This window comes from Andrena cerasifolii, chromosome 6 (genome assembly GCF_050908995.1).
Source record: "Andrena cerasifolii isolate SP2316 chromosome 6, iyAndCera1_principal, whole genome shotgun sequence".
NCBI classification, from domain to species: domain Eukaryota; kingdom Metazoa; phylum Arthropoda; class Insecta; order Hymenoptera; family Andrenidae; genus Andrena; species Andrena cerasifolii.
Window position 1 is genome coordinate 13,765,033 of NC_135123.1, and position 25,415 is coordinate 13,790,447.

The 25,415-nt window shown below is 47.9% G+C and overlaps 2 protein-coding genes across 2 annotated transcripts in view; one reads left to right on the forward strand and one right to left on the reverse strand.

Annotated features, from left to right (window-relative positions):
* Window positions 1–25,415, reverse strand: part of LOC143370032 (galactose mutarotase) — an 89,052-nt gene that overhangs the window by 61,732 nt on the left and 1,905 nt on the right. The gene's annotated exons all lie outside the window — the stretch shown is intronic.
* On the forward strand, window positions 1,301–25,260 carry LOC143370174 (fibrillin-3). Its single transcript, XM_076814906.1, has 42 exons — window positions 1,301–1,703; window positions 3,254–3,644; window positions 11,051–11,133; window positions 11,631–11,738; window positions 11,840–11,974; window positions 12,086–12,188; window positions 12,263–12,447; window positions 12,577–12,825; window positions 12,955–13,110; window positions 13,283–13,567; window positions 13,716–13,838; window positions 13,926–14,174; window positions 14,319–14,438; window positions 14,773–14,988; window positions 15,056–15,255; window positions 15,315–15,495; window positions 15,604–15,909; window positions 15,995–16,336; window positions 16,488–16,613; window positions 16,721–17,054; window positions 17,144–17,310; window positions 17,533–17,861; window positions 17,938–18,364; window positions 18,447–18,800; window positions 18,889–19,002; window positions 19,084–19,242; window positions 19,332–19,546; window positions 19,630–19,987; window positions 20,065–20,210; window positions 20,366–20,474; window positions 20,568–20,846; window positions 20,962–21,387; window positions 21,511–21,759; window positions 21,832–22,035; window positions 22,125–22,250; window positions 22,383–22,622; window positions 22,712–22,884; window positions 22,968–23,162; window positions 23,302–23,406; window positions 23,506–23,658; window positions 23,769–23,972; window positions 24,122–25,260. Exons 2-42 carry the CDS (start codon window positions 3,496–3,498, stop codon window positions 24,341–24,343), a joined length of 8,604 nt encoding a protein of 2,867 aa, XP_076671021.1. The 5' UTR covers window positions 1,301–1,703; window positions 3,254–3,495; the 3' UTR covers window positions 24,344–25,260.

Genomic DNA, 25,415 nt, shown 5'->3' on the forward strand with positions numbered 1-25,415 from the left:
AACGAAAATTCTGGTTCCTGCGTTTTCGAATTTTCTTTTGGAGCGTCTGAGTTAGAAGCAAAAGGGGCTCGTGTTTCATCTCGGAGTGAATCACAGGCATTCCGCGTCTCATTGTTATCGTCGCCACCCGCATACGACTTCGATGGCCGGCAGGAGGGTAGAACACAACGAGGATGAAAAGGATGAGAGAATTTTGTCGATTCATCGGGGGTACTATTTAGGGGACATAGATTCCTTTATGCTACACGAATCTTAATTTTCACTCTAAAATTACGTCGCATTTCCCCCTGAATGGCGTGCAATCGGGATGATAAAAGTGCGGCCGTTTCATGCGCAATAACATGTTTTCACGTACGAAGGGATCGATTAGTCAGCTCTATTTCTTTCTGCTTCGAAAGGCCGCACGATCGATACCGCGAAATTACATTGCAGAGTTGTCGGCTGACAATGTATGTTTCTAATCGAAGCGAGCGGAAGTGATGGCTTCTTAACGCGTTTATTGGTCCAGAACACAGAGGCCAATGTCGTTCGTGTTTCTCAATCGAATCTTCAACCTCGTTTGATAACGCTCGGCTGCGCCGCGTTGCGAAATGTTTCCTTCATTGTGGCACTCGGAATCTTCGACATTTCTATTTTTAGCCCGCAGAAAAGGCACGAAATGCGACTGCAATGGGAAACTTTGTATCACACCGATGCCATTGATCTTAAATCTTCCCTGTACTCCAAAAGTATCCGCCCTACTGCTCCTGAAGATTCACTTCCCTTATTAAACAGCGAAAAGGAACGGAGAAACCCTGAAAGGTTGCCACAAGTTCGACAAACTTTTCTCCAAACAGAGAAGAAGGAAAGTCCTCTCCTGCTCCGAACGATCAAAGGGAGATCGCTGCGTCTTCCCGCGATCGAATTCACCCACGATGCTCCACACCACCTTCATCGCCCAAGGAGCTAAGGCACTCCCAACATAAAAAGCTGGCCCGGATGATCTCACCACAATTTGTCTCTGGATGAATCGTTATCCATCGTGGTGTCGAGTTTTCCTCGTACACAGATCCCATGGTGTTTTCACGCGTGCCCTCAACACGCGTTCCACACACGCGCAACGTGTTGACAGCGACGAAGAAAAAGAAGGGTTGGGACCATCCGTGCCTCTCCACTTCGTTGCTCTCGGTCGTCAGCTGGACGTAGCCGCGAGAAAACGGGCAGGGAAAGGAGGGAAAGGGCGCGTGGGGGGAAGGAGAGACGCGAAGACGAGAGAGACTCTTCTCTCTCCAGATGAGCCCTCTCTCGGAGCGGCTTCTCCACAATCTGCTGCTCCAGTCTCGCCTCGAGTCCCGTCGGCGCATCTTTTCGGGGCTCGTTTCTTCGCTGCTCTCGTGTTCCTCACAGTGAGAACGTGCTGCGGCGAGAAATCGCGCCAAGTGCTCCTGGCGACTCCTCTCCTTCGTATTAATCATCGAGGGCCTCTCGGCTCTTTTTCATCTCTCTCATTTTTCCATCGAGATCTCGCGAATTCGGTATTTTGGACAGCCTGAGTGGGGGTGAATTGTCTGGGGGAGGATTCGGTTGCTTTCCTAATCCCCGGGGTGTAAGGTGGTGATCAGACGTTTTAGGAGGGATACCTATGGGCGAGATTGAGATTGGAGTGTGCACCTGGTGATATTGTCGAGTTGACGGAGGAGTAATGTTGATGGTTTCGTTCACAGGTATGATATCAATGAGTAATTGGAGCGTTGGGGTTGTTGAATGTATTACTGTTGAAGGCTTTTCTCGTGGCGTTACGTTTGCAACTACATACACAGTTTGGTTTCTTAAGATGCATGGTGTTATTATCTTAACGCTTAACGTAAAGGAGGAGAGTACTTGGAACTTTTGGTATCGAAGCCTGGAAGTTTTAACTCGAGTCTGTATGATTTTCAATGTAGACGCATTTTCCAAGAAGTTTATTAGTTCATTAAGAAAGTTGCGTAAATAGGGAAACAAGAAATTTAATCAACCCCACTCCGTCGAGTATAAAAACCAAGTAGGTACTCAAGAAGCAAAAAGCCAAGTGCATTGCTTAATCATCGTGATTAACTGCATACATCGAAGGAAACTTGAAGTGGTCGAAACAGATCGTCCAGCTCTTCTGTCGAAAAGTAATCATTGATCGCTAGCAAGAGGGAAGCATTTTGAAATCACGTTTATCGCGTCGATATCTCTCGTCACAGCCTTCTCGATCCACTCGCGTCGTAATAGAACGTGCGAACCAGACCGATCTCTTTTTGCAGGACGTTTGCACGAGCATACCAAGCTTTATGGAATTTTAATGATAGCCTCTGCTCGGTCCGCTTTTACGTTATGATAACGAGTGAAAGCGGGGCGTAGATCTCCGCGCGGCAAATTTCCAACGTACGTGCGTGGATACGTCGATTCGAATCGCCTTATTCCCTTCTCCACCGAGCCTCTTTCATTTTCGAGATCAAATTCGAGACAACCAGTTGTTAAAGTAAATCAACTCTGCTTATATTTCTGTTAGAGATAATTAATTTTACCGGAGTCCAAGAGGGTTGTTCATTCAATTATTTGTGCAAAGAATCGGCGGACACCTACACAATCGGAATAGAATAGATAGAGAATCGAAGGTTCCAACTGAAACGCTGGTCAAACTTGAAAGCTAACGTCGCAATTCCCCACTGCTTCTCGGCGTGGCAGAGAAACAGCTATTGTGGATATTTATATCAGAAGATAGTTCCATTTATCTCGTCGTACTAATTTGGCGCTTCCGGAAAGGCGTCATAGCCAGCGCGCGGAATCGCGACAATTATCGCCCGTTGTCCGTCGACTCCGTTTACGTGGCGAAATTCTCGGCTCTCTTACAAAACGAACGATTAAAAACGAAACTTACTACATTCACGACTGTGTGCAGAATATTCCCACACCTCGAGTGTATTTGCAACGAAGGAGCATCGCAACTACATACCTATGCTCGTAATCGAAAAAGAAAAGCCAGCGACGATAATATATTCACTTCTCCAAGCTCGCTTATCAGGAAAGCCACTGACAGAAGATAGTTACGCATGATTCACTGTCATAGACATCCTCTAAAGCGCCCCCGTTTTTCCTAAATCTACGCGCTCAAAGCATCCGACTCGCAGTCAGTCGTGTTTAGCTGGGTGCTGCTCCAACTGAGCTCCTACCTCCGTTTCCCGGCGACCCCAGAAACCACCCCACCGTCGGACTCGGAAATCTCTCTAAACAGGCGCATCCGTTGCAGAGTTCCGCGAGTGTCAGGTTACCAAGCACCCAGTCAGCCAAGAACCATGATCGAGAATCCGATCGCGGTGTCGATCGCGGGCCAGCGTTGAATCGTTCCGTGCCGTGAGCGATCGAGGATCATGCGCGTGAAACGAGCCGTCATCGATCGCGAGACGAGCTAACGAACACCGTACCGATCTTCCCTCCTCCCCCACGCCCCCCGTGAACAGTTTTGTCGTCACACCGAAACGCCGGTCAATTATGGCCAGGAGAATGCCCAGCGAGGGGTTGCTCCTCGCGACGTGCTTGCTGTTGATCGTACTCGGAGGCGCATCCACCACGGGACAACGATACACCACCAGCCCCGCTCAGGATCTGGATAACACTCTGCAATCAGTACCACCAATCGGGTGAGTATCGTCGAGTTATCGGCTATTCTAAAGCGTGAACCGCTCGCGGGCAATCGGTGATCGCTCGATCGCTGATCGATAGAGGTATCGCGCGAGCGGGACAGTAATTTCCGCGCTGTGATCACTAGGGTTGCGCCGCGTGCCCCGTGTTGCATGGAATTTATGGGTAATCGAGGATATTTCTTTACTCTCGTTCCCTGTGCGAGCGAAAGGGGGTTTGAGCGGAGTTTTTTAACCCCTCCCTGATAGATCACCGCAAGTTTTGCGGGTTGCCGAAGAATTCGAGAGCTCCGAAAATAGAACGCGCTTAATCGTTCGTCCCCGCTGACAGAGCACCGTGAATCGGCCGATTGGTAGGGTAGAACGGCGTCTCCGTATCGATCGGAACGATTAAGGGGGCGAATCGATGGAGCGGATTCGTGATCGAAGTATCGCGGCGCAAGTGGTGGCCCGTTTGACAAGTCACCAGCCGCCAGACGTGGGAATGCTAGTGATAAAGCTGTTTCCAGCTCGTTTCTATTTTTACTTGCCCTGTGGGACAGGAGCGCAGTGAAATCGCCTCGGCAAGGAACTTTCTGCTCTAGTTTCTTTTTTCATTCGAATGACGTAACGCCGCTCGTCTTGGGGCAGCGTAATGTTTATCACGTGTCCGTCGTTCCGTTCTATTCGCCTCGGAACGTGCTGCGGAACCGTTCACATGCGTTTAAATGTTGCCTGGAATTTATTTCAGTGCGTAAACCATCCTTGCGCGAGACACTCAGCCGTCCGTACGCCCGTAAACAACGCTAGCTATGGATTATTTTAATAGCGTAGTAAAAATCTGAACGACATGCCCAGCCGCGTGACATTTTTAACATATTTCTAGCAATGCTTGATTACGTATCACAAGTAGCAAGTTTCGAAGATATAATTCTCTAAATTTAGCATCCGCAGTGACTTCAATGCTGATGCAGGCAAACGTTCAGAACGTAATGACATCACGGAACCGATTTCCGCGGATTTTTCCACTAGGCTAACTGAAAACTTCACCCCGGGATCAAGGAAAGTACAAAGATCGCAGCTACTCCAAAAAAGCCGGATCGAAAGAAACCTAGCAAAATACGTGGGCGATAAAGTCGCCTACAAGTCGATGGTACCATTACGTTATCAATTGTTGTGAGCGTTCGATCTCGTTATATAATCTCGAAGTGAATCGTTACATTTAGACAGTTCGACACATTCATGAGATGGCTCGTCGGTCCAATTATACAGTACGAAAAGAAGCCAGCCGCGAGCTTAATTCATTAATAATTCAGCGTGACCCTGAAAGCCGAAGTGAAATTCAGCTTCGGTCCTCCGACGATCGCGTTATCGGTGAATAGAAGTCGAGCTGTACATGAATAATCGCCTGCAGTGCAGAGTTTCTGCTCAGCCGGCGCACGGTTCTGGGGTTAATTCAAAAGCCCGTTCAGCGCGGCGAGATACGCGACGGGTCGCCATCAAAAGCCGCCAACTATGCGATCGCGATGAAGCTAATCGGTCGGGTTTTCTTCCGGATTAATCTCGGGGATCGTGGCTAATTACGCGAGGCGGGATGCGCGCGGATTAAGCGGAGCTTCTTGAAGGTCAGCCGAGAAGTGGCTAAGTCCCGCTGACGAAACGTCCAAGCCACCATTCCCAGGCGATCACGGAAACCGTTTCCGCTTTGAAACGCGCGCCACGGCCAATTGGGCCTAATGGATGGATAATAATGGTCCATCATCCATTTGGATTCGCGGCATGGTGGGCTATTAAAATTCCTCTGGCCGAGGAGGGGGCGTGCTGCGGGAGACCACGAAACATCGCTTCTGTAGCGGCTCGAAAAAATGTCGAATTGAATCGCGAGAGTGTAACGTAACGCGCGAGATAACCCAATTAGGAGTTATCGCGGCTTTTAGAGGCGACAGAACGACGCTCCTACGGATTAGCGTCGGTGGATCGAGATCCGCGATTTCGCAAAATCCTTCGATATTTCATGCGGGACCTCTTTTGTGCCCCGTTTCTTTCCGTCGAACTATATTTAACGATCTTGGAGCCTGATGACTGAAACGTCCTTTTTTTTATCTCCTCTATTGACAAGTTACTTTCATTTTTCCGTATTTAATGAGACGATGTGTTCGACGGAACGCTGCGCATTGTTCGCGCAGGCGAAAGTGAAGCGTCTTCTCGACACCCGGTGTGATATTTCTTTCGATCAGCTCACGACAGGGATTGCCGGAGAAAAAGGAAGGCACGAAGAAGTGGACGGAATGCCGGCGTAAATGGAAGCCAGTGGCGCTTTATTATACAAAGCCACCCAACTGACGGTATTAGCCACTCTCGCGGAAAAGTATTCGACATTACTGGGGGTATCGTATAACTGAGACCAGAGTAACTAGTTTGTTACGGTAAAAGATTCTTGGCAGCTCATTGCACGCGATAGTGGGACCGCGCGGATCTCTCCTCCTGCGTCCGTAGCCGGTGAATCTCGATACGGGGAAATAAGTAAAATCGGAGCACGGCGATCTCGTGATTTCACTTAATACGGAGTATTAGCCGAGGCGATAACGTCAGTCCAGTCGGCGGTTTCGCCGATGCCCCCGGAGGTTGTTGGCATTTAAAGGAAACAAACGTAATTCCCATTGTGGTCGGTCGATTTTCCCATCGGATTCGAGTGTAGCCACCGTACCCCAGCCTGCTAGAAAACTGGCGTGAAAAGTGGACGGATGAGCCGCGTACGTGTTACCGAAGCGGCAACGGAGATCAACAGAGGCATCATCTAGGAAATTCGCGCCAGTTCCAGGCATTATCGCGGGATAATCGACCCTGAGGAAGAAGGCCACCGAAAATCGAGCGAATCGCCGGGATAGAGGCAACGAGAGCTTCACGCCTAAGCGAGTCTTTCGTTAATAAGAGCGCATTAGCCGGTATCTTGTCACGGTTAATTAGAAACACATTTCACGTGACATCAGCCGACCGCTGATGCTCAGCGGCGCCATTAACACCGTCACATCGATTTTATCTTACGCTCAACGTATCGCCGGTCGCTGGAAAGCCGCGGCAACGGCACGCTATTAAAAACAGCTTTTCCTCCTTGTCATTTTCTGAACGGGCGGGTCGCAGAATAATCGTGGCGGGCGTGCGAGAGAGAAGCCAGCCGCGGGCGTGTAATCGGCTAAACGCTAGATAGCTCCGTTGCCCTACAATCGATGAACTTTGTCATTTATCGGGGTGTAGTTCTTCAAACGCGACGATAACAAATGTTCTAGAGCGAATTAATCAGCCGGCGACGAGTTACGCGTCGACGCTTCGGCAAACCGTTTAATGGCCCCCCTCTGCCTCTCCCACGGACCGTTTAATCTGCGTTTAATAGATTCGGACGCAAGCAAGTTCGAGCGTTAATGGGCCATCCGAGTGTCCGTTGCCTCGCGAACGCGAGAAGCTGCCGAGATTTTTCATCGTTATCGAGAGTTTATGTAGATTGGTATCTCGCAGCTGACGCGAGGAGCTTTATCCGCTTCGAAGGTGTTATTGAATGATTAGAAGTAGGATTTTTAAGAACGGGGGCCTTCTTTTCGCGCAAAGTGCAGTGGAGAATGTTGGGATGGATGTAATAGAGAGATATATCTGAATGAATGAGCGTGGATTGATGGTGGAAAACGTTTTGAAACGTTCCTTTCAGAAGACGTTTCCCTTTCACCGTGTACACCATGTTTTTTCTCGCACGCCTGTTATCGAATGCTATTGATAAAAACACGACTTTTTATTATCGTATACTACCGCGACAATTAATCAACGCGAGGGAATACTATTTGAGGGAAAAACAGATAAACGTATTATTCATTCTCCATTGATATCGCCGCTATGCTTAACCGTGAGAAAGCCTCGTGTTAGATTAGACGGGAAATTTCTTCTTTGAACGTAGCGGAATCGTGAGACGAAGGTTGTTACGTTGAGTGATTAAAAAAGCAGGGGAATCAAGCCTCGCGTAACGTCGAATATTCAGGAAAAATTCGAGGCGAGCAGGATGATGAGCAAAGCGAAGACAATTTAACGGGTGGCTCAGTTTCTTATCAGCTCTCTGCCCACCGGTAGGTTTAACAATCTTCACCACTGACAGCTTCATTACTTCAGCATCGCTTCCGGTACACTCCTCACAGAATATTACTACCAGCCACTTCTATCGCGCCGAATGACGCTCGCAAATATAGAATAGAATAAAGAAACTAGCCTGTCTCCTTTCGAGTAGTGACTTTCACGCTGATATTCGCGATCTTCTTGAGGATGCAGAATCACGTCGATTTCATTATCGTTCGTTAGAGTTTCTACTTAATTATTGGCACATCGCGTGCATATTTGCGATTCCTTCTAGAATTGGTTTAATTGTCACGCACGCTGTCGTCTCATTCGGGGTTGAGGAACCCTTCGCGGCCCGAGCGTGGAGTGGCATCGTTTCTATCTGGCCGAATTGCGATCTCTCCGAATCGAAGTTACATCTGACCCCGTTCTGCGAATCGATCCTAATTGGCGAACAATCCGTCGCGCTCGCCGCGCGATTTCAACTGAAACTTGCCGGTGCACGGCAATAAAGCTGCCACTTTTCCACCCTCTCAGTTCCTCTTTCACTTCCTCCCGCGAGCATTACGTAAACCCCCACTTAGTTTAACCTAATCTAAGTGGCAGACTAACCGTGAATAATTATATAAGTGATGATCCCATTAGGCGTGAAATAGGTCCTATCCTATTTTCGACCCCATAAGCTTGCGTGAAACGCAACCACCCCTCGGAGTCTGCTTCGAATTCGGCCTATTCTCAAAGCGTGTAGAGTTCTTGCATCTATTCTTCTCTCATAAATAAGAGGCTTACACTTACGTTGAGCTCTAAGTTTGCTGTTATGTTCTATGGTGTTACTCATCCTCCCATTTATGTAAATCCTTTATGCCTTCAAATATGCATTTCTTTATCCGAGCTCATCGCTCATTCCAGATGTCGCACGCCAACTTATCCCTCGAAAACGGAGTAACGTAGGTACGCGTTACAATTCGGAAACACAGTTCTCGCGTTTCATCGCTTCAATTCGCAAAGTGGTTCGCGGTAAGCGAGCGTGCTTGCGCGTATGTACGCTCGCGCAATAATCCAATAAACGGACTGCACAAACCCGATGCGTGTCTAAACAGCCTTAGCGGCGGGTGTGGGTTTAAAAGTTCAATTGGAAAGTGCACTTAATGGATCTGAAACGGCCGCTGGAATGGCTCTCGAGATGGCGGATTACAGACCATTAAAATTAAAGCGATCGAAAGGCGACTGCGTTGCGCTTAAAGGTTGGGTGAAACAACGCTAGGCGAGCACCGACTCCCATCGCAGCAGCACGAAAAAAAAAAACGGAGGAAGGAATTAGGTAGGGCAAACAGCGAGGGGCCATTATTTACGGTCTCTTAAATTAAAAGACACCATCGGGAGATTAAAGGAGGCTATTGAGGCCAGACCGCGGTGTTACGAAACCAGCCGGGGATAATATCAACGGGTTATGATAGAAATTTATTGTGCCGCTTATTATCCTCTGCCTTTGATAATTAGGAGGATGTTGGGAGGGTGTTGATTCCGCGGGGAGACGGTGGAGTCTCGCTGCAAGCCGTAATTGCCACAATTGTGTGTTTATCTGGGAGGAAACGGGGATTATTGAGGAATTATTGAATTATTAAATTATTGCGAAACGAGGACGCCACGGAATGCTTCAAAGTGGATACGAAGGACTTCGCGGTGTACTTATCCGTATATCTGAGAAGCCGCTGGGCTTCAGAAGAAGACATCAATCTAGCAACATTGATTTCACCTTGTACCTTGTTAAGAAAGGGTATCATTAGGGCGGGTGTTAAAATTACACCTCGCTGATACGATCGCGCCGCGATATAATGAGCCGATTTCCAAATTGGTAATGAACCAATCCCCGAAACGGCTGCGATCTGCATAGAGATTGCCTGGAACAGCCTCGATAGCTACTTTCGCGTAATTTTCGACGATAATAATTCTCGCTGGTCCCCCGACTTGTGGTAAACTATAATCTTCCAATTAATCCCAACGATAAAAATCAATCACTGTCGGTTTTAGTCGTCCCCGATGGGCGATACCTCGCGCTCTTTTCTCTTTTCATGATTTTTCTTAAGTAACACCAAGCTACGCGGATTATTTACTGCTCGCTCCACTTTTTGCTCTTCCGTACCACTTTTTTTTCATACGCAATTAAGAATGTTAACATACATGCTGCATCCGAGCTCGTGTTAGCTCTAAAGGGGTTAAAATTAGCGCTGTTTGATGGCACGATAATCCTGTACACTCTGATATCCTCTTACAAACTGCTCCCGTTATCGTGCTGCAGCGTTCCCTGGCATCTTACAAGATAACAGGGGGGGAAGCTTGTGATAAGTGCCCTACACCAAATGCAACAAGTATCTGATGTCACTCGTGAACATAGCAACGCAGCGATCCCCCAGTCGTTAATTACAAAGATCTCTGTAACAACTCCTACACCTGAAGGATCGACAGCCCGCAACTTGCTGTTGAATCTCCGATTCATCACACTCGATCTTCAGCTTATTTTAGTCAGCTCTTGAGAGGCCTCTGATCTCCGGCCGGTCGCACTTAAGACCCGTTAAACTTCTCGTCTACCGGCTGCATACTTTGTCGCTGCTCGTTTTGCTCCACTTGAATCAGTTCTGTCGATGATTTCGAAATTTCCATCGCGATCGATCTTCGAACAGGATTAAAAAAAAAAAAGCGGGTCGCGTTTACAGGCGCGTAAATACGCCGGCGCGGCGCCGAGGCGCGTAAGTGGAAGTACTTAGAGGCTGCCTATAGCAGCTGACGTTAATTACGAGCCGCTGGATGTGAATGGCCGCCTTGTTCCGAGGTGGCACACCACACGTTCTCTTCCCATTCTTTCTGTTTCACGGTGGTTCTTGCGCGCGGCGCGCGTGGCACGACACCGCGCTCCGGCAGGGAAAAAAGTCGCGTTTCCGCCTCCTGATAGCGCCGCGACCCCGTTTCAACCTTATCGCGCGGAATCGCGGATCTTTGGGCGACAACAGCGAGGCGCGTGAAAATCCCGCGAAACGACGAGGGTGGTTCTTCTAGTAACCTACCCTTTACGTTTCGTGGGCCACCCACCTTGCAAAAATATGTAAAAATCAGTGGCGACCACTTTTTGGACCCCTCCCTCGAGAGGCTTCCACAGAAAAGAAGAAGATTCATCTTTTAATTCTTCCACAACATTGATCAGTAGAATGTTCCTCCATGCTTCCATGGGAAATATTGAAGCCAACCCTATTTATCTGATAATGCTCTTATTATCCTGCTTCTATCGTCGATCTGCAATCAAGGAAGGAGTACAACGTGTCCACGTAATTTTCTAGGCCGAACGTGTGCAGGTCAAGGTACAAGAATTACTGTTGCCCGGGCTGGACGAAGAAGCTGGAGACAGGGCTCTGCGTGATTCGTAAGTACGGGCTGCGCCAATTTCCAATTAAACTTCGATCATAATTTTCCAACGTGTCAGTCTACTCGCCTGTAATTGGGCATGACCTCATAAACGTCCATCTACCTCGAGTGCACACACTCGATTTTAGCGTCCGTTATCCGGCCGCCCCGGAAAAGGAACACCCGCGATCGAACGTGGCCTCTCGGTTGCGATTATCATCGCGCAATTGCGCAACCGACGAATTGGCGTTCATACGACACGATCATCGACTCCTCGGGCGAAATTGCTTTAATGGTCTGTTACGTGCTTCCTGTTGATTGCATTGTCCCCTCTGTTGGTAATTCGGTTGAGTACCTATAGGTCGTTGAGTCCGTTGTATCGGGGTCCTGAGAGATTCTTACTTCTGGCTTTGTTTTATGCCTTCAAGTGTATTTTTATGGACACGAAGTATGAAAGGATGCGAGGGTGAGTTTGGTGAAAATTGTGCGAGTAGAAGAAATAACTGGCTTTTTTAGCTGTGTGCACCAGGCGATGCGGCTCATTGGGCAGATGCATTAGGCCGAATATTTGTCTGTGCGAGGGTGGCAGCGTATCCTCCTCTTGCAGTAGCAGTCAAACCAAGGGTGACTAGATGTTCCTAAGCCTTTTACAACTATAGTCAATAATGAAATCAATTCACTGCCTAATTTTTCTCCTCCACTATGATCTGTTGATTTTATAACAGCCTCCACGCATGAAAGTGGTAATGCGTTAGACAGGGGAGAATCTGGCAGGTGCAGGGCGCATTGCATAAATGGCAACTGCGTGGATGGCAGGTGCCAATGTCGTAACGGATATCAAGGAGAATTCTGCAACGAACGTGAGTTGCCAAAGAATCAACTTATAGCTTCTTCAAACTTAAATCGTTCGCGTGATTCTTAACGCGTCGAGGAGAGTAGCCGTTCTTTCATCGATCAATTTACTGAAACAGCAATCTGCCGGGAGCCATGCTTGAACCAAGGAAGATGCATCGGTCCAGATCGTTGCGCTTGTATCTACGGGTACACTGGAAGGCGCTGCGAAACCGATTACAGGTGAGCAATTACACCTTGCTTCAATGTTCCAGCAGATTTAAGAGGGACCTTATCTTCATCGATTATTTCCACAGGACTGGTCCGTGCTACACGAAAGTGAAAAATGGCCAGTGCTTGGCGAATCTTCAAGGTGTGGTTTGCACGAGGCAGTTGTGCTGCGCCACCGTGGGCAAGGGTTGGGGCCACCCCTGCGAGAGGTGCCCCGCCAGGTTGGATTGCGAGTTGGGACACTTGAAGACCAACCAAGGCCAGTGCATTGGTGAGTAATTATAGTCGAAACAGAAGGTACGCGACCATCCAACTCCTCCACTAGCACAAGCATCAGGCACGACTCCCACTTTCGCGTTTCCATTTTGGACCTTGGTTCATGCTAAAAAAAAATCGCCAGACATCAACGAGTGCGAAGCAATACCAGGACTCTGCGAGGGTGGAAAGTGCGTGAACACGCCTGGTTCGTTCACCTGCGAGTGCCCCGAGGGACAAGCCAGGGATCCCGAGACGAATGCATGCAAGGACAGGGACGAGTGTCAGGAGGAAGGTATCTGCGCCGACGGACGATGTATAAACACAAACGGTGGCTACTACTGCATGTGCAATCCGGGATTTATTCAGAGCCAGGATCGAAGATACTGTATAGGTAAAGCCATTAAAAATTATGAATTTTTTCATTGAAGACCTAGCGACAGTTGAGTTGAAGGCACTCTACTGCTCCAAAAATGAGAGTTCATTAATCAGCTCTTCAATTCTTGGTGAATAAAAATTACAGACGGGAGGCAAGGGTTGTGTTACACGTCGGTGAACAGGGTCGGTCAATGCAAAAATCGATTGGCAATGAGACTGAGCAAGAAGGATTGCTGTTGCGGCAAGAACATGGGGCGAGGATGGGGCGACGAGTGCTACATTTGTCCCAATCTTGGAAGTGGTACGTAGATCGTCGAATCCTTTACCAGAGATAAGAAATGAATCTTTGATAACGATGCACCGTATCGGATTTCCAAATTGAAGCAGAGCTTATCAAGGAACCCGGGAGATAACCGGGGACGGTGTTAACGGTAACTGGGAGTAACAGGATCCGTGTTATTACTCAATTATAGACGATTACAACAGGCTCTGCTTGCAACAACTGCAGCCGATCACCGCGATAAACGAGTGCGCGCTGCGTCCGGACATTTGCGGAAACGGGAAGTGCATCGACACCAAGGACGGATACGAGTGCGACTGTTACCCTGGATTCACGAAGAAGGCTGGCAGATGCGAGGATATCGACGAGTGTCAATTGGACTACTGTCAGGGTGGCACGTGCCGAAATTACGAAGGCAGTTTCACTTGCCAGTGCCCACCTGGATTCGTCGTGTCGGGAGAGGGCAGATATTGCACTGGTAATTGTAACTTTACAAACCAATCTTGGGCATAGAATGGTGACTGCAGTTCGCCCCTCGAAAGTATTCGATCATAAACGCTGAATTGTTAAAGTACAATGTAAAATCACGACTGCGAGTCTTCGAGGTGTTATAATTTCTTCTACAGATCACGACGAGTGCCAGGACACGGGCATGTGCAACAACGGACACTGCACCAACATGAATGGATCCTTCAAGTGCAAGTGCAACGATGGTTACACGTTGTCGCCTACGAAGAATACTTGCATCGGTAGGTTTCAGACTTTTTATCGAGTGAAAGGATCAACGCTGGTGGAATGCTTCTTTTGAATTAAAGTTATCGAGTTCTTGTGTGCAGATATCAATGAATGCGCGGACAATCCAAGGATATGCTTGAACGGCAGATGCGAGAACACCCCCGGATCGTACCACTGCATTTGCCAATCTGGATTCACCCCATCGCGCGACAACACATTCTGCGTGGACATGGACGAATGTTCCACGAATGGGATGTGCGAAAATGGCAAGTGCGTGAACATGGAGGGTTCCTTTAAATGTGTTTGCGATTCTGGCTTCCGGATTGGACCTGATCAAAGCCACTGCATTGGTGGGTGTTACAAATAGCAGCTTATTTTTCCATCAAAGACTATGAACTAATTGAGGTTGTAGTCTTAAGATATTGAGTGAAATATACATATAAAACGAGGTTAAACTTTCAATAGTATCAGCTGAAAAATTGATCGTTAATTAGATATCGACGAGTGCCTAAGCGGACCGTGCCAAAATGGTCGCTGCACCAACACCCCTGGCAGCTTCCGCTGCGAGTGCCATCCTGGATTCAACTTGGGACCAGATGGGAGATCTTGCTTAGGTTGGTGTCAACTTTCCCTTCCCATATAACTACCCTGATAGCCAGATTTGGGCAGCAGAATCTGACATCAGAACCGTAGTCGTCTGTGTCCGCAGATGGCTGCGTTCTGAGGTGCAGAGCCTGATGTCAGTGCCTGATGTCAGATCGGCAACAGATTCGCAGCAGATTCTGCCGTCTGCTACGGTTCTGACGTCAGACTCTGCGCTCTCATGCCGGAGCCAGACCCTGCCACCAATCTGATGTCAGACTGGAGATAGATGGTTATCAGGATAATTAATCATTGTTTCTGGATAAAATAAAATAATCTGCACTTAAACATCGCTACTTTTGTCAGACACAAGGAGGGACTTGTGCTACTCGCAGTACAGAGACGGGCAGTGTTCGAATCCTACCTCGACAGCAGTAACAAAATCGAGTTGTTGCTGTTGCACCGTGATCCTAGGACAACCTATGGGTTGGGGAAGCACCTGCCAAGCCTGTCCACTTCCTGGTAGCAGTGAATTCGATTCTTTGTGCCCGCATGGAGCTGGAATGACTTACAATGGAGACGGTAACTGAACGAGAAGCTTGGATTACGTGGATGTTCTCGAATACATGATTAATTCTTATCGGAACAGACATCAACGAGTGTGCACAGAATCCCAACATCTGCGTGAACGGTGGCTGCGAGAATCTCATGGGAACTTATCGTTGCATCTGCGACAGTGGCTACGAAGTGGACGCCACAGGGAAGGTATGCAGTGACATAAACGAGTGCGAATTGGAGGAGTCTCTGTGCAGCGGTGGCCAGTGCAGAAACAACCCTGGCAGCTTCCAGGCAAGTAGTTAAAAGTGAAAATTATTTATTCGTATGTAATAAGAATTCTCGTGAAACAGTGTATCTGCCCAAGCGGCACAAGGTTCAACACAGAGAATCACATGTGCGAGGACATCGACGAATGCGAGGAACTGGGGCCAGATGTCTGCTTGAACGGGATCTGCGTGAACAGTCAGGGCTCCTACGAATGCGAATGCTCCCCTGGCTACGTTCTAGACCACACTGGCCACATTTGCATGGGTATAAAGAATTGCTGAAAATTTAGAATAGTTGGAGGCGACTGAATCCCTCGAAACACTCGTTCCCATGATAGAGTTTCCATATCGAAATAATGGAAATGTGCCTTAGACAACAGGAGAGGTTCCTGCTGGACCAAAATGATCGACGGCCGGTGCGAGAACAATTTGCCACGACTGGCATTGAAAACAGAGTGCTGTTGCTCCGTGGGAGTCGCTTGGGGTAGTCCCTGCGAGATTTGCGATCACTCTCTGTGCGAGTGCTCCAAGGGGTACGCGAAATTCGGTGGGAAGGACTGCGTGGATGTAAACGAGTGCGAATTGAACAGCGGAATTTGCAAGGGTGGCGGTACCTGCGTCAACACCGATGGATCTTATCGCTGCGAGTGTCCTCCTGGATTAACGTTAGATGCAGCGCGTGAGTTTGGTTAATAAAACATGAAACCACCCATTTATCCTGTTCACCGTAATCTTTCTACAGCGTATTTTGTCCATTTGCTCAGATACCACGTGCATAGACACGAGGCAAGAGACTTGTTTCATGGAGTATCGCCACGGGCAGTGCTCGAACCCTATCGAGGGGCAGTTTTCCAAAAGCCTCTGCTGTTGTTCCGTGGGCCGTGCCTGGGGCAGCGAAAGGTGCGAGTCTTGCCCGAAACCAGGGACACATACGCACAATGAGCTGTGCCCTAGGGGAGACGGTTTCACAGACAAGCAGGACATCAACGAGTGCATCGAGTTTCCTGGGATGTGCTTGAATGGAAGGTGCAAGAACACTGTCGGCAGTTACAGCTGCAAGTGCAACCAAGGCTTTGCTCTGGACGAGCATGGGATCAAGTGTAATGGTGAGTCATTGCATGCCTCGATTACTTGATTACTGATTAAGGAAAGGTGAAATGGCAAGTGGTGTAGATGTACCACTGGTTATATCTCGGACTTAGGGTGCTTCGAAATAATCGAAGGATAGTCGAAGGCATTTTGATTATTTTTAAACAGATATCGACGAGTGCGAGATCATGCACGGTGTGTGTGGAAACGGCACCTGCAGGAACACCCCCGGCCACTTCCAATGCGATTGCAACCCTGGGTATCGTAGCAGCGATATAATGAAAATTTGCATGGGTAAGTGGCACTAAAGTGTGTAAGAGAGTAGAATGAAAACTTGAAAGAATTACCAATTCGGAAGAAGGTCTCACCCGCGATTAATCCTGAAATATCATGAATTTCAGACATAAACGAGTGCGAGGAGACACCAGGATTATGTCGAGGAGGTACCTGCATTAACGCCGAGGGCAGTTTCAAGTGCCAGTGCCCACCTGGACACGAGTTAGGCCCTGACAAACAATCCTGCAAGGATATTGACGAGTGCTCGAGAACCAGTGGAATCTGCTCAAACGGCGTCTGCGAGAACATGATGGGTACTTATCAGTGCATTTGTGACGATGGCTACCAGCAAACTGGATTGAAGTCCCACTGTGAAGATATAAACGAATGCGCAACGAACAATGGAGGCTGCGAGGATATCTGCTTGAACACGCCTGGCAGTTTCTCTTGCTCCTGCAAGTGAGTCATTCTAAATATCATCGAGACGATGAGCGAAGAACTTCGTATCCAAGTATGGAGCGTAACTTTTGCGATCTTTTTGATAATAGCATCGGAATGGCGCTGAATCTCGACGGTCGATCTTGCGTGGACGTAGACGAGTGCAAGGAGAATCCACGGATTTGCAATGGTGGCAAATGCAGCAATATACCTGGCGGTTACATCTGCACTTGCACGGATGGACTGCTGCCTGGGAAGGATGGAGTTTCCTGTATAGGTACATAAGAAACACTCTATGTCTCGACAGAATCAGTAGATCTTATCAAGATTGATCTCCAAGTATTCCAACCCCTAACTACTTCAGAACTCATCTTCCACAAAATTCCCACCAAAACTTGGGTTGCCATTCAGACAATCAAAGACCACTGTGCCTCTGAAACCTTTACCATTACCTCTATCTCCGTGCAATACAAGTTTCTCGAACGTTACATATTCCCAGATGTGGACGAATGCTCGACGCAGCCTCACATTTGCGGCTACGGTGAATGCTACAACACCATCGGCTCCTTCAACTGTCGCTGCGAAGAGGGGTATTCCGTGAAACCGGACGCAGGCTCCGGTTGCACCGACGACGACGAGTGTCTCCTGAACGCGTACACCTGCAGCGAGTTCGCCGAGTGCCAGAACACTCAAGGTTCGTACGAGTGTACTTGCCACGAGGGCTTCGTAGGTAATGGGATCGAGTGCAGGGATATCAACGAGTGCCTGACCAACAACGGGGGCTGCGACTCTAATGCCCAGTGCATCAACACTGAGGGATCCTTCAAGGTAAAGTGCAGGCGGATACTTTCGGTGGAACTCCATTGGAAGCTGACTGTTAGAAAGGCTCTCCTAAATATTCCAGTGTGTCTGCGACGCCGGCTTCAGGGGCGATGGTTACACTTGCAAGGACATAGACGAGTGCGCGAACGACAACACCCTCTGCGAGAACGGCCACTGCCTCAACTACCCCGGCTCTTTCCGCTGCGAGTGTGAGATGGGCTTCATGCACCCCGATGAGAATAACGAGCAGACGTGCGTGGACATAAACGAGTGCGAGATGTTCAGCAATCTGTGCGTGTTTGGACGCTGCGAGAATATCTTCGGCATGTTCCGTTGCGAGTGCCACGAGGGATATAAATTGGATGGCTCCGGTGGTAACTGCACGGACATTGACGAGTGCGAGAATCCGCAGTCCTGCCAGTATGGTACTTGCATAAACACTCAGGGCAAGTACGTGTGCAAGTGTCCACCTAACTACGATCTGGTGGAGGCTGGGAATGCTTGCGTTGGTGAGTGATCTTTGAAAAGTCAAGCTACTGGGAGATAAGGAGTAACAAATGGTAATGAATTTTCTGTGCTCTTATACAACAGATAGGAGGGAATCGTTCTGTTTCACTGGCTTCGAACATGGCACTGGAAAGCCGCAATGTGTCTTCGACATGGCCTCTGCAGTGACCAAGGCTACTTGCTGCTGCAGTGTCGGCAACGCATGGGGTAATAATTGCGAGGAGTGTCCTCAAGTTGGAACGAAGGAGTTCGAGGAATTGTGTCCTGGCGGACCTGGCTACAGACCTAATAGGATTACCGTCATCCTGGAGGATATCAACGAGTGCGAGGAGCACGAGAACATCTGTCAAAACGGACACTGTACCAATACTTTCGGTAGCTTCATGTGCTCCTGCGACGAGGGCTTCGTCTTGGACGATACTAAAACGAGCTGCATTGGTAATGATTCAGAATAACGGTAGTTGATGTTACAAGTCGTCGTAAGCGAGTTAGGCATGTGATCCTTTTCATTCCTTACTTTTTGCAGATATAAACGAATGCGCTTTGCACCCACAAATATGTGGCGTAGGATACTGTATCAACGATCAAGGAAAGTACCACTGCGAGTGTCCAGAGGGGTACATGGCAATGCCAGGCGGAAGTGCGTCAATTTTGCTGTATTTTCGAATAAGTAATTACATTCACAGAGTTCATCAATAACCGGATTGTTTACTTTTATCAGAGGAATGCGTGGATATGAGGAAGGAATCGTGCTATCTTGGATACGAATCTGGTCAATGCTTCAACCCCATGCTGCATCCACAAACGAAAATGTTGTGCTGCTGTTCCATGGGAGCTGCTTGGGGTAGTCCGTGCGAGAAATGTCCTGCTGAAAGGACTCGTAAGAACAGACGATTTCCAGCTCTCCAGAATTTCATCGAAATTAAAAAAAATACACGTGCATACGGGCAACTGAAAAATCTGTTTCAGGCGAGCACGAGATTCTATGTGGCATGGTACCCGGTCAAATAATGAACCCTATAACAAATCACACCGAAGAAATCGACGAATGCTCTCTCATGCCAACGATGTGCACTCACGGTCGTTGCATGAACACTCCTGGCAGCTTCGAGTGCCAGTGTGATCGAGGATACGTCTATGATCAAGATTCTCATCAGTGTATCGATGAGAACGAGTGCCTACAGGTGAAGAACTTTGCGCATATTATACATTTTCTTTGATGATACCTTGTAACAGGCTTTCCTATGATTCTAAAACTGTTCTACAGATACCAAATCCCTGCAGCGGGAATGCCCAGTGCATAAACCAGCAAGGCTACTTCGAGTGCGACTGCCCAGCTGGATACAAGCTTGGACTCAGTCAACGAGACTGCGTGGACATCGACGAGTGCTACGAAAGGCCTGGAATCTGTAACAGCGGTGCCTGCAACAACTTGCAAGGCAGCTTCCAGTGTGTCTGCCATCTTGGCTTTGCACTGACGCGAGATAGAGACAATTGCGTGGATATTGACGAGTGCCAGCGGAATCCGAACATTTGCAATAACGGAACCTGCGTGAACACCCTTGGATCTTATAAGTGCATCTGTTACCAGGGATTCAAGCTCAGCCCCAACAACGATTGTGCTGGTGAGTTATTGAAAAATTAAATACATTTGTTCCATAATGTCAGCGCAGCTAATTAAAACGTGGAAATTGTGAGATAGATATCGACGAGTGTCGAATCATGCCCTTCCTCTGCCGTAATGGAAGATGTCGAAATACGATCGGTGCCTTCAATTGCGAGTGCGCTGATGGATACGTGTTGGCTCAGGATGGCCAGCACTGCAGAGACATCGACGAGTGCCGCGAGGTAAGTCGAGAATCAATTAGAGACCAATACCCTAACAACATCTTCTTTCATCGAAGAACTCGCATCACCTAGCCGCTATACTTTTGAAAAGGGCATTAAGTTTTCTCCGGTCAGTCGAAATTAATATCCCTTAAGGCAACAAACAATTGTGTCAGGTACCTGGACTCTGTCCACCACCAGGGAAGTGTCAGAATTTAATGGGATCGTACATATGCACCTGCCCACTTGGTTACGAGCTGGATCACACCAGGAAGAAATGTGTTGGTAGGTGAAACACTTCGTTGAAACACCGAACGAACGAAAGGAACTTGAGACACACAAGCTACCAACCAATGCGAATGAAATTTGTGTTCGTAGACGTCGATGAGTGCGTGGAGACCCAAGGGATTTGCGAGAACGGTCACTGCATCAACACCGAGGGCGGAGTGATTTGCGAGTGTCCAGTTGGATTCAGATTGAGCGACAAACCCAATTCGATGAGGTGTATCGATGTGAGGGAGGAATCTTGTTACGACAGCTACGCTCGAGGACGATGCTCCTATCCTCGGGCAGGTGGAATGACGAAGAAGCATTGCTGCTGCACTATGGGGAAGGCTTGGGGAAAATATTGCGAGCAGTGTCCCTTCGAAAGTAGCGGTAAATAGATTTAAATACCCTTCTCATACAAATACCTAGTTTCAAAAACCTGGTGTACCACCGGGTTAAAGAAATTAGTGAAAGTGACCGACTATCATGCTCTGTCTCTATCCAGAGGAGTTCAGGAGACTGTGCCCCGAGGGACCAGGCAGAGACGACACTGGAATCGACCTAAACGAGTGCCTCTTCATGCAAGACGCCTGTTCTGGTGGCGAGTGCATAAACACCGACGGCTCCTTCCGGTGCGAGTGTCCCTCAGGATACGTTCTGGACGCGAGTGGCAGGCGGTGCGTCGATAACAACGAATGTCAGAACGTTCAAAACATATGCGGCAATGGGACGTGTACGAACATCGACGGGGGCTTCGAATGCTCCTGCAACGAGGGATACACTCCTGGGGTGAATCAGATTTGCGAGGACGTGAACGAATGCCTGGAACTTGGCAATCAGTGTGCCTTCAGGTGTCACAATGCACTTGGTTCGTTTAGGTGCATTTGCCCTTATGGGTACACTTTGGCCCCTGATGCACGCCACTGTATAGGTATGTCCTGTAATCTTAAGCTTTCATGCATTTGGCTTTGGATGGTGTGCAGCTTCGTCGGCTTCGAGAGAATCCTCCTTCACACAGACTTTATGCAACGAAGATGCCTAATCATTGTTTCAGACGTGGACGAGTGCGCTACACCAGCGAACAACTGCAAGTATCAGTGCAAGAACCTGATTGGGTCGTTCATGTGCATCTGTCCACCTGGCTACCAGCAGATCGGCATGACAGACGAGTGCAAGGATATCAACGAGTGCTCGATCAACTCAGGCCTGTGTCGAAACGGTCGTTGCGTGAATTTGGAGGGCAGTTATCAGTGCCTCTGCTACGATGGCTTTGAGCAGAGTCAGGATGGAAAATCTTGCATAGGTACTGGCGGGGAAACATCCACAGATTGTTAAGTAAAGATGAATTCGGACTGAACATTTGATTTGCATCTAGACCGCAGGATGGGTTACTGTTTCTTGCAAACGATCGGGGGAAGGTGCACCGCGAGGACATTAGACTTGAAGACAGTTACCAAAGCAGACTGTTGCTGCACGATGGGCGCTGCCTGGGGACCTCACTGTGAAATTTGCCCCTCCAAGGATTCGGAGAATTACAACGAGCTCTGCTTGGACAAAGGCTTCTCTGTGACTGGGCAAGGTACTGCTATAGGGAAGAAGAAATTGGATGGTCCTTAAGCCGAAGATGCCTGTTACACATATTCTGAGTTGGAAATTCTCTTCTTTCAGACATCGACGAATGCAGAACTATTCCTGGTTTGTGTAACAACGGATTGTGCATCAACACGCTCGGTTCCTACAGATGCGTTTGCAATAAGGGCTACAAGGCTGACAAGTCTGGAACTCAATGCGTTGGCAAGTATTCCAGCACTTTCTCTCGAAAACTAGGCTTCGCATGAACATTTCGATCTTGAGACGGAAGATCAAAGCCATTCTCACTGTATTCGGTAGCTAAGATTCACTTGTGTATTGAATTTCAACCCGCAGACATAAACGAGTGCGAGCTAACGCCGAAGCCCTGCAAGTACAACTGCCAGAACACAGAAGGAAGTTTTATCTGTTCCTGCCCAGTTGGCTTCATCCTGAACCCCGACGGCGTCAGCTGCAGGGACCTCGACGAATGCGCGACTGGGAATCATTTGTGCCAACAGAATTGCATCAATACCCAGGGCAGCTATACTTGTGGCTGCCAGGAGGGTTACAATCAGGATGGCGATGCTTGTCACGGTTCGTAATTAATACGAATTCGTTATCGAACACCCAAGAAAGTAGTCAGCAGTGGCAGTAAAGTGGTTCATAATTCTGTGGTCCTGCAGACATAAACGAGTGCGAGCAGCCTGGAACTTGCCCGAAACCAGGTACCTGCGTCAACACTTTGGGCAGCTTCCGGTGCATATGCCCAAGAGGGTTCAAGATCGATCCGTCAGGAAGATTCTGCGTCGACCAAAACGAGTGTGCCGATGACGCAACGTGTGACCATGGTTGCCAGGTAGAATCGTGCCATTTATTATAATAATACTCGTCCATTCACAAAAAGATTTCACTGACTTTTATCGTGGATGGGACCCATAGAACTTCATGGGAAGCTATCGCTGTGGATGTCCCGACGGGTTCGTTCAGCATCTTTATTACAATCAGTGCATGGACGAGAACGAGTGCAGCACGTCACCGTGCGGAGATAACACCTGCATCAACACCATTGGCAGCTACAAATGTGGTTGCCCAGATGGCTATCAGTTCGACACTAACTTGCAAATTTGTGTTCAGGTGATGCTTCAACTTCTATGATACGAATAATCCATGTCCACTTCAGTTTCATTTCAATAATCCACTCTTAATCTGAATTTGCACTTCGAGTTCTTCTATAAGTTTAAAGGGCCAAGTAAGTAAGATTTAACAAATTTAGGTGAGCGCTGGGTGCATCGGCAGCCCGTGTGCATTCGGGTGCACTCCAAATGGAGCGAGCGGTTTCAGTTGCGGATGCCCAACTGGCTACCAGCGAATTGGACAGGTTCGTGAATCGTTTAAGTGAACCTTGGCGAGAAGAATTCTGATTTTAAAAGAATCTCGTCAAAAACAACTCTAATATATTCTAATTTTATTCGATCAGGGTCACTGTCTGTCCACGATAAACCCACTATCGCAGGGACACTATGGCGAGGACATCAGCAACGCGCCAACCTTCGTGATCAATCCCGACCCTTATCACATACCACCAGCGGATGATAAGACGATATCGACGGAGGGTTGTTTCTCTTGCAAGGTATTCCATTTAAAGAACTTCTCCGTTTCACCATGTTCTTTCGCATATCTTCAGCTGTCCCTTTTTATTTGAAATGCAACGATGAAAATATCGAATAACGTGTTGAAAAGGTGAACGGTAAAGGAAGACGCACAAGGAGCGCACGAAATAGATCAGTGGACGAGGAACTTAGTACGCAACGAAGGGAAGTCATGAAGAGGCGATTCACGAGGAGGGCGAAGAGGCATCATCATGGCGAGGAATATGTTCTGAAGATCAGTCTGCGACAGACCAGGCACCGAATGAGAATCATTAAACTCCAGCCGGCTATCAAGGTTGCTTAAAGAGTTCCAATTTCAGTTAATTAGAATTAAGGTGTAGGGATGTAGAGTTAAATACTCAGAGAGGCTGTTGTGCTTCGACGAGGGCTTGAAGTAGATTCCAACTGTTGACAATTTCACGGTTCCTATCGGCTGTTTTGCAGGACGAAGACATGGAGTACAGGATAGCCCGAGGCAACGACGACGATTACTTCGAAATTCGTAATGAGTACGGAATCTGGGCGCTACATTTCCGCAGTCGATTGAAGGAGCCCGGGCAATTCAGGCTGGTGATCCACGGACGATCGAGAAACGGCACCACCGAGGAAAACGAAGTCTGGGAGAGGCCTCTCACCTTCAAAGTTCACGTAATAGTGACGGAGTAACGCGTTTAGAGTTCAATGTTTCGGTTCTATTAGTCAATTTCCTCATTGCCACGCAGGACACCGGAATGAAAGCGATCCGAAACGGGGCGAGAGTACGCTGGGCTGAGTATTACAAACACGATCTTTTTGTTAAATTAGGTCAATCTTGAGGAGAAGCCGCGGATGCTTTAAATTTGTGTTCATTCGTAAGCAGACTTGTGTCGTTCCACTGCCAAATCATTGCCTTCTTATTACTTTTTCCCCTTAGGTAGAATGTCGCTGCGCCGCAGTTGCAACTGATCCTTTTCTAACACTGCCTTTGCCTCGTCTGTTTTACATCCCCTTTTGTCTTTTAAGCTTAACTCTTAGTCGAGAGAGGAACACATGGAAACTTGAAACTGCCTTGAGAATCTCTGCCATAAGTTTTTACCGCCCGCAATAACATACGATACATAATAAATAACGTAGAAATAACACTCTAGGGATGTACAAAAAAAAAATGAACTTTTCTGTTAAGCCTAAGTAAATGGAGGAATGTATACATACACAGATATAGCTTTATATATTTATAAACGTTTATGGACAACTTAGCAGGTAACGAGACGAATCGATACAGAATGGTGCAGGAAGCCTGGCCTACGATCGATCGAGATCCTGTCCACAGTTTTCGCTGCACCGTCGAACGAAGTGCCTTCGCGACAATTAAAAGAGAATTACGTAAGGATAGTTACGTTAATCGACACGATAGTATGTACAATTTAATTAGAGGCAATCGCTGTGCAGCCTTAATTAGTGGTTTGAGTACTAAAGGGTGACGTACGCGATTGCTGTTACGATGAATATGTGAATAGAGATCGTTACGGATAGTTTTGTACAATTAGCGCGGATGCGAAGATTATTCCAGCCGAGATGGTTCATAAATATATGTATTATAAATCAAGCAGTTGAGTTTGTTCATTGACCTTAATGCGAGCAAAGATAGTCATCTCGAGTAAGATCAATTACAAAATTCGTAATTTCGAGAAGCTAAATGATATTCAGATATTTAACACTGCGATAGTAAGCCAAATCTGTAAGTCATGTCATGAGCATA

Coding starts and splice junctions, on each gene's coding strand:
- LOC143370174 (XM_076814906.1), top strand. CDS start 3,496: ATGGCCAGGAGAATGCCCAGCGAGGGGTTGCTCCTCGCGACGTGCTTG. Junction 11,739..11,839: donor CAGTAGCAGTCAAACCAAGG/GTGACTAGATGT, acceptor ATTTTATAACAG/CCTCCACGCATGAAAGTGGT. Junction 23,163..23,301: donor ACTTGCAAATTTGTGTTCAG/GTGATGCTTCAA, acceptor TAACAAATTTAG/GTGAGCGCTGGGTGCATCGG.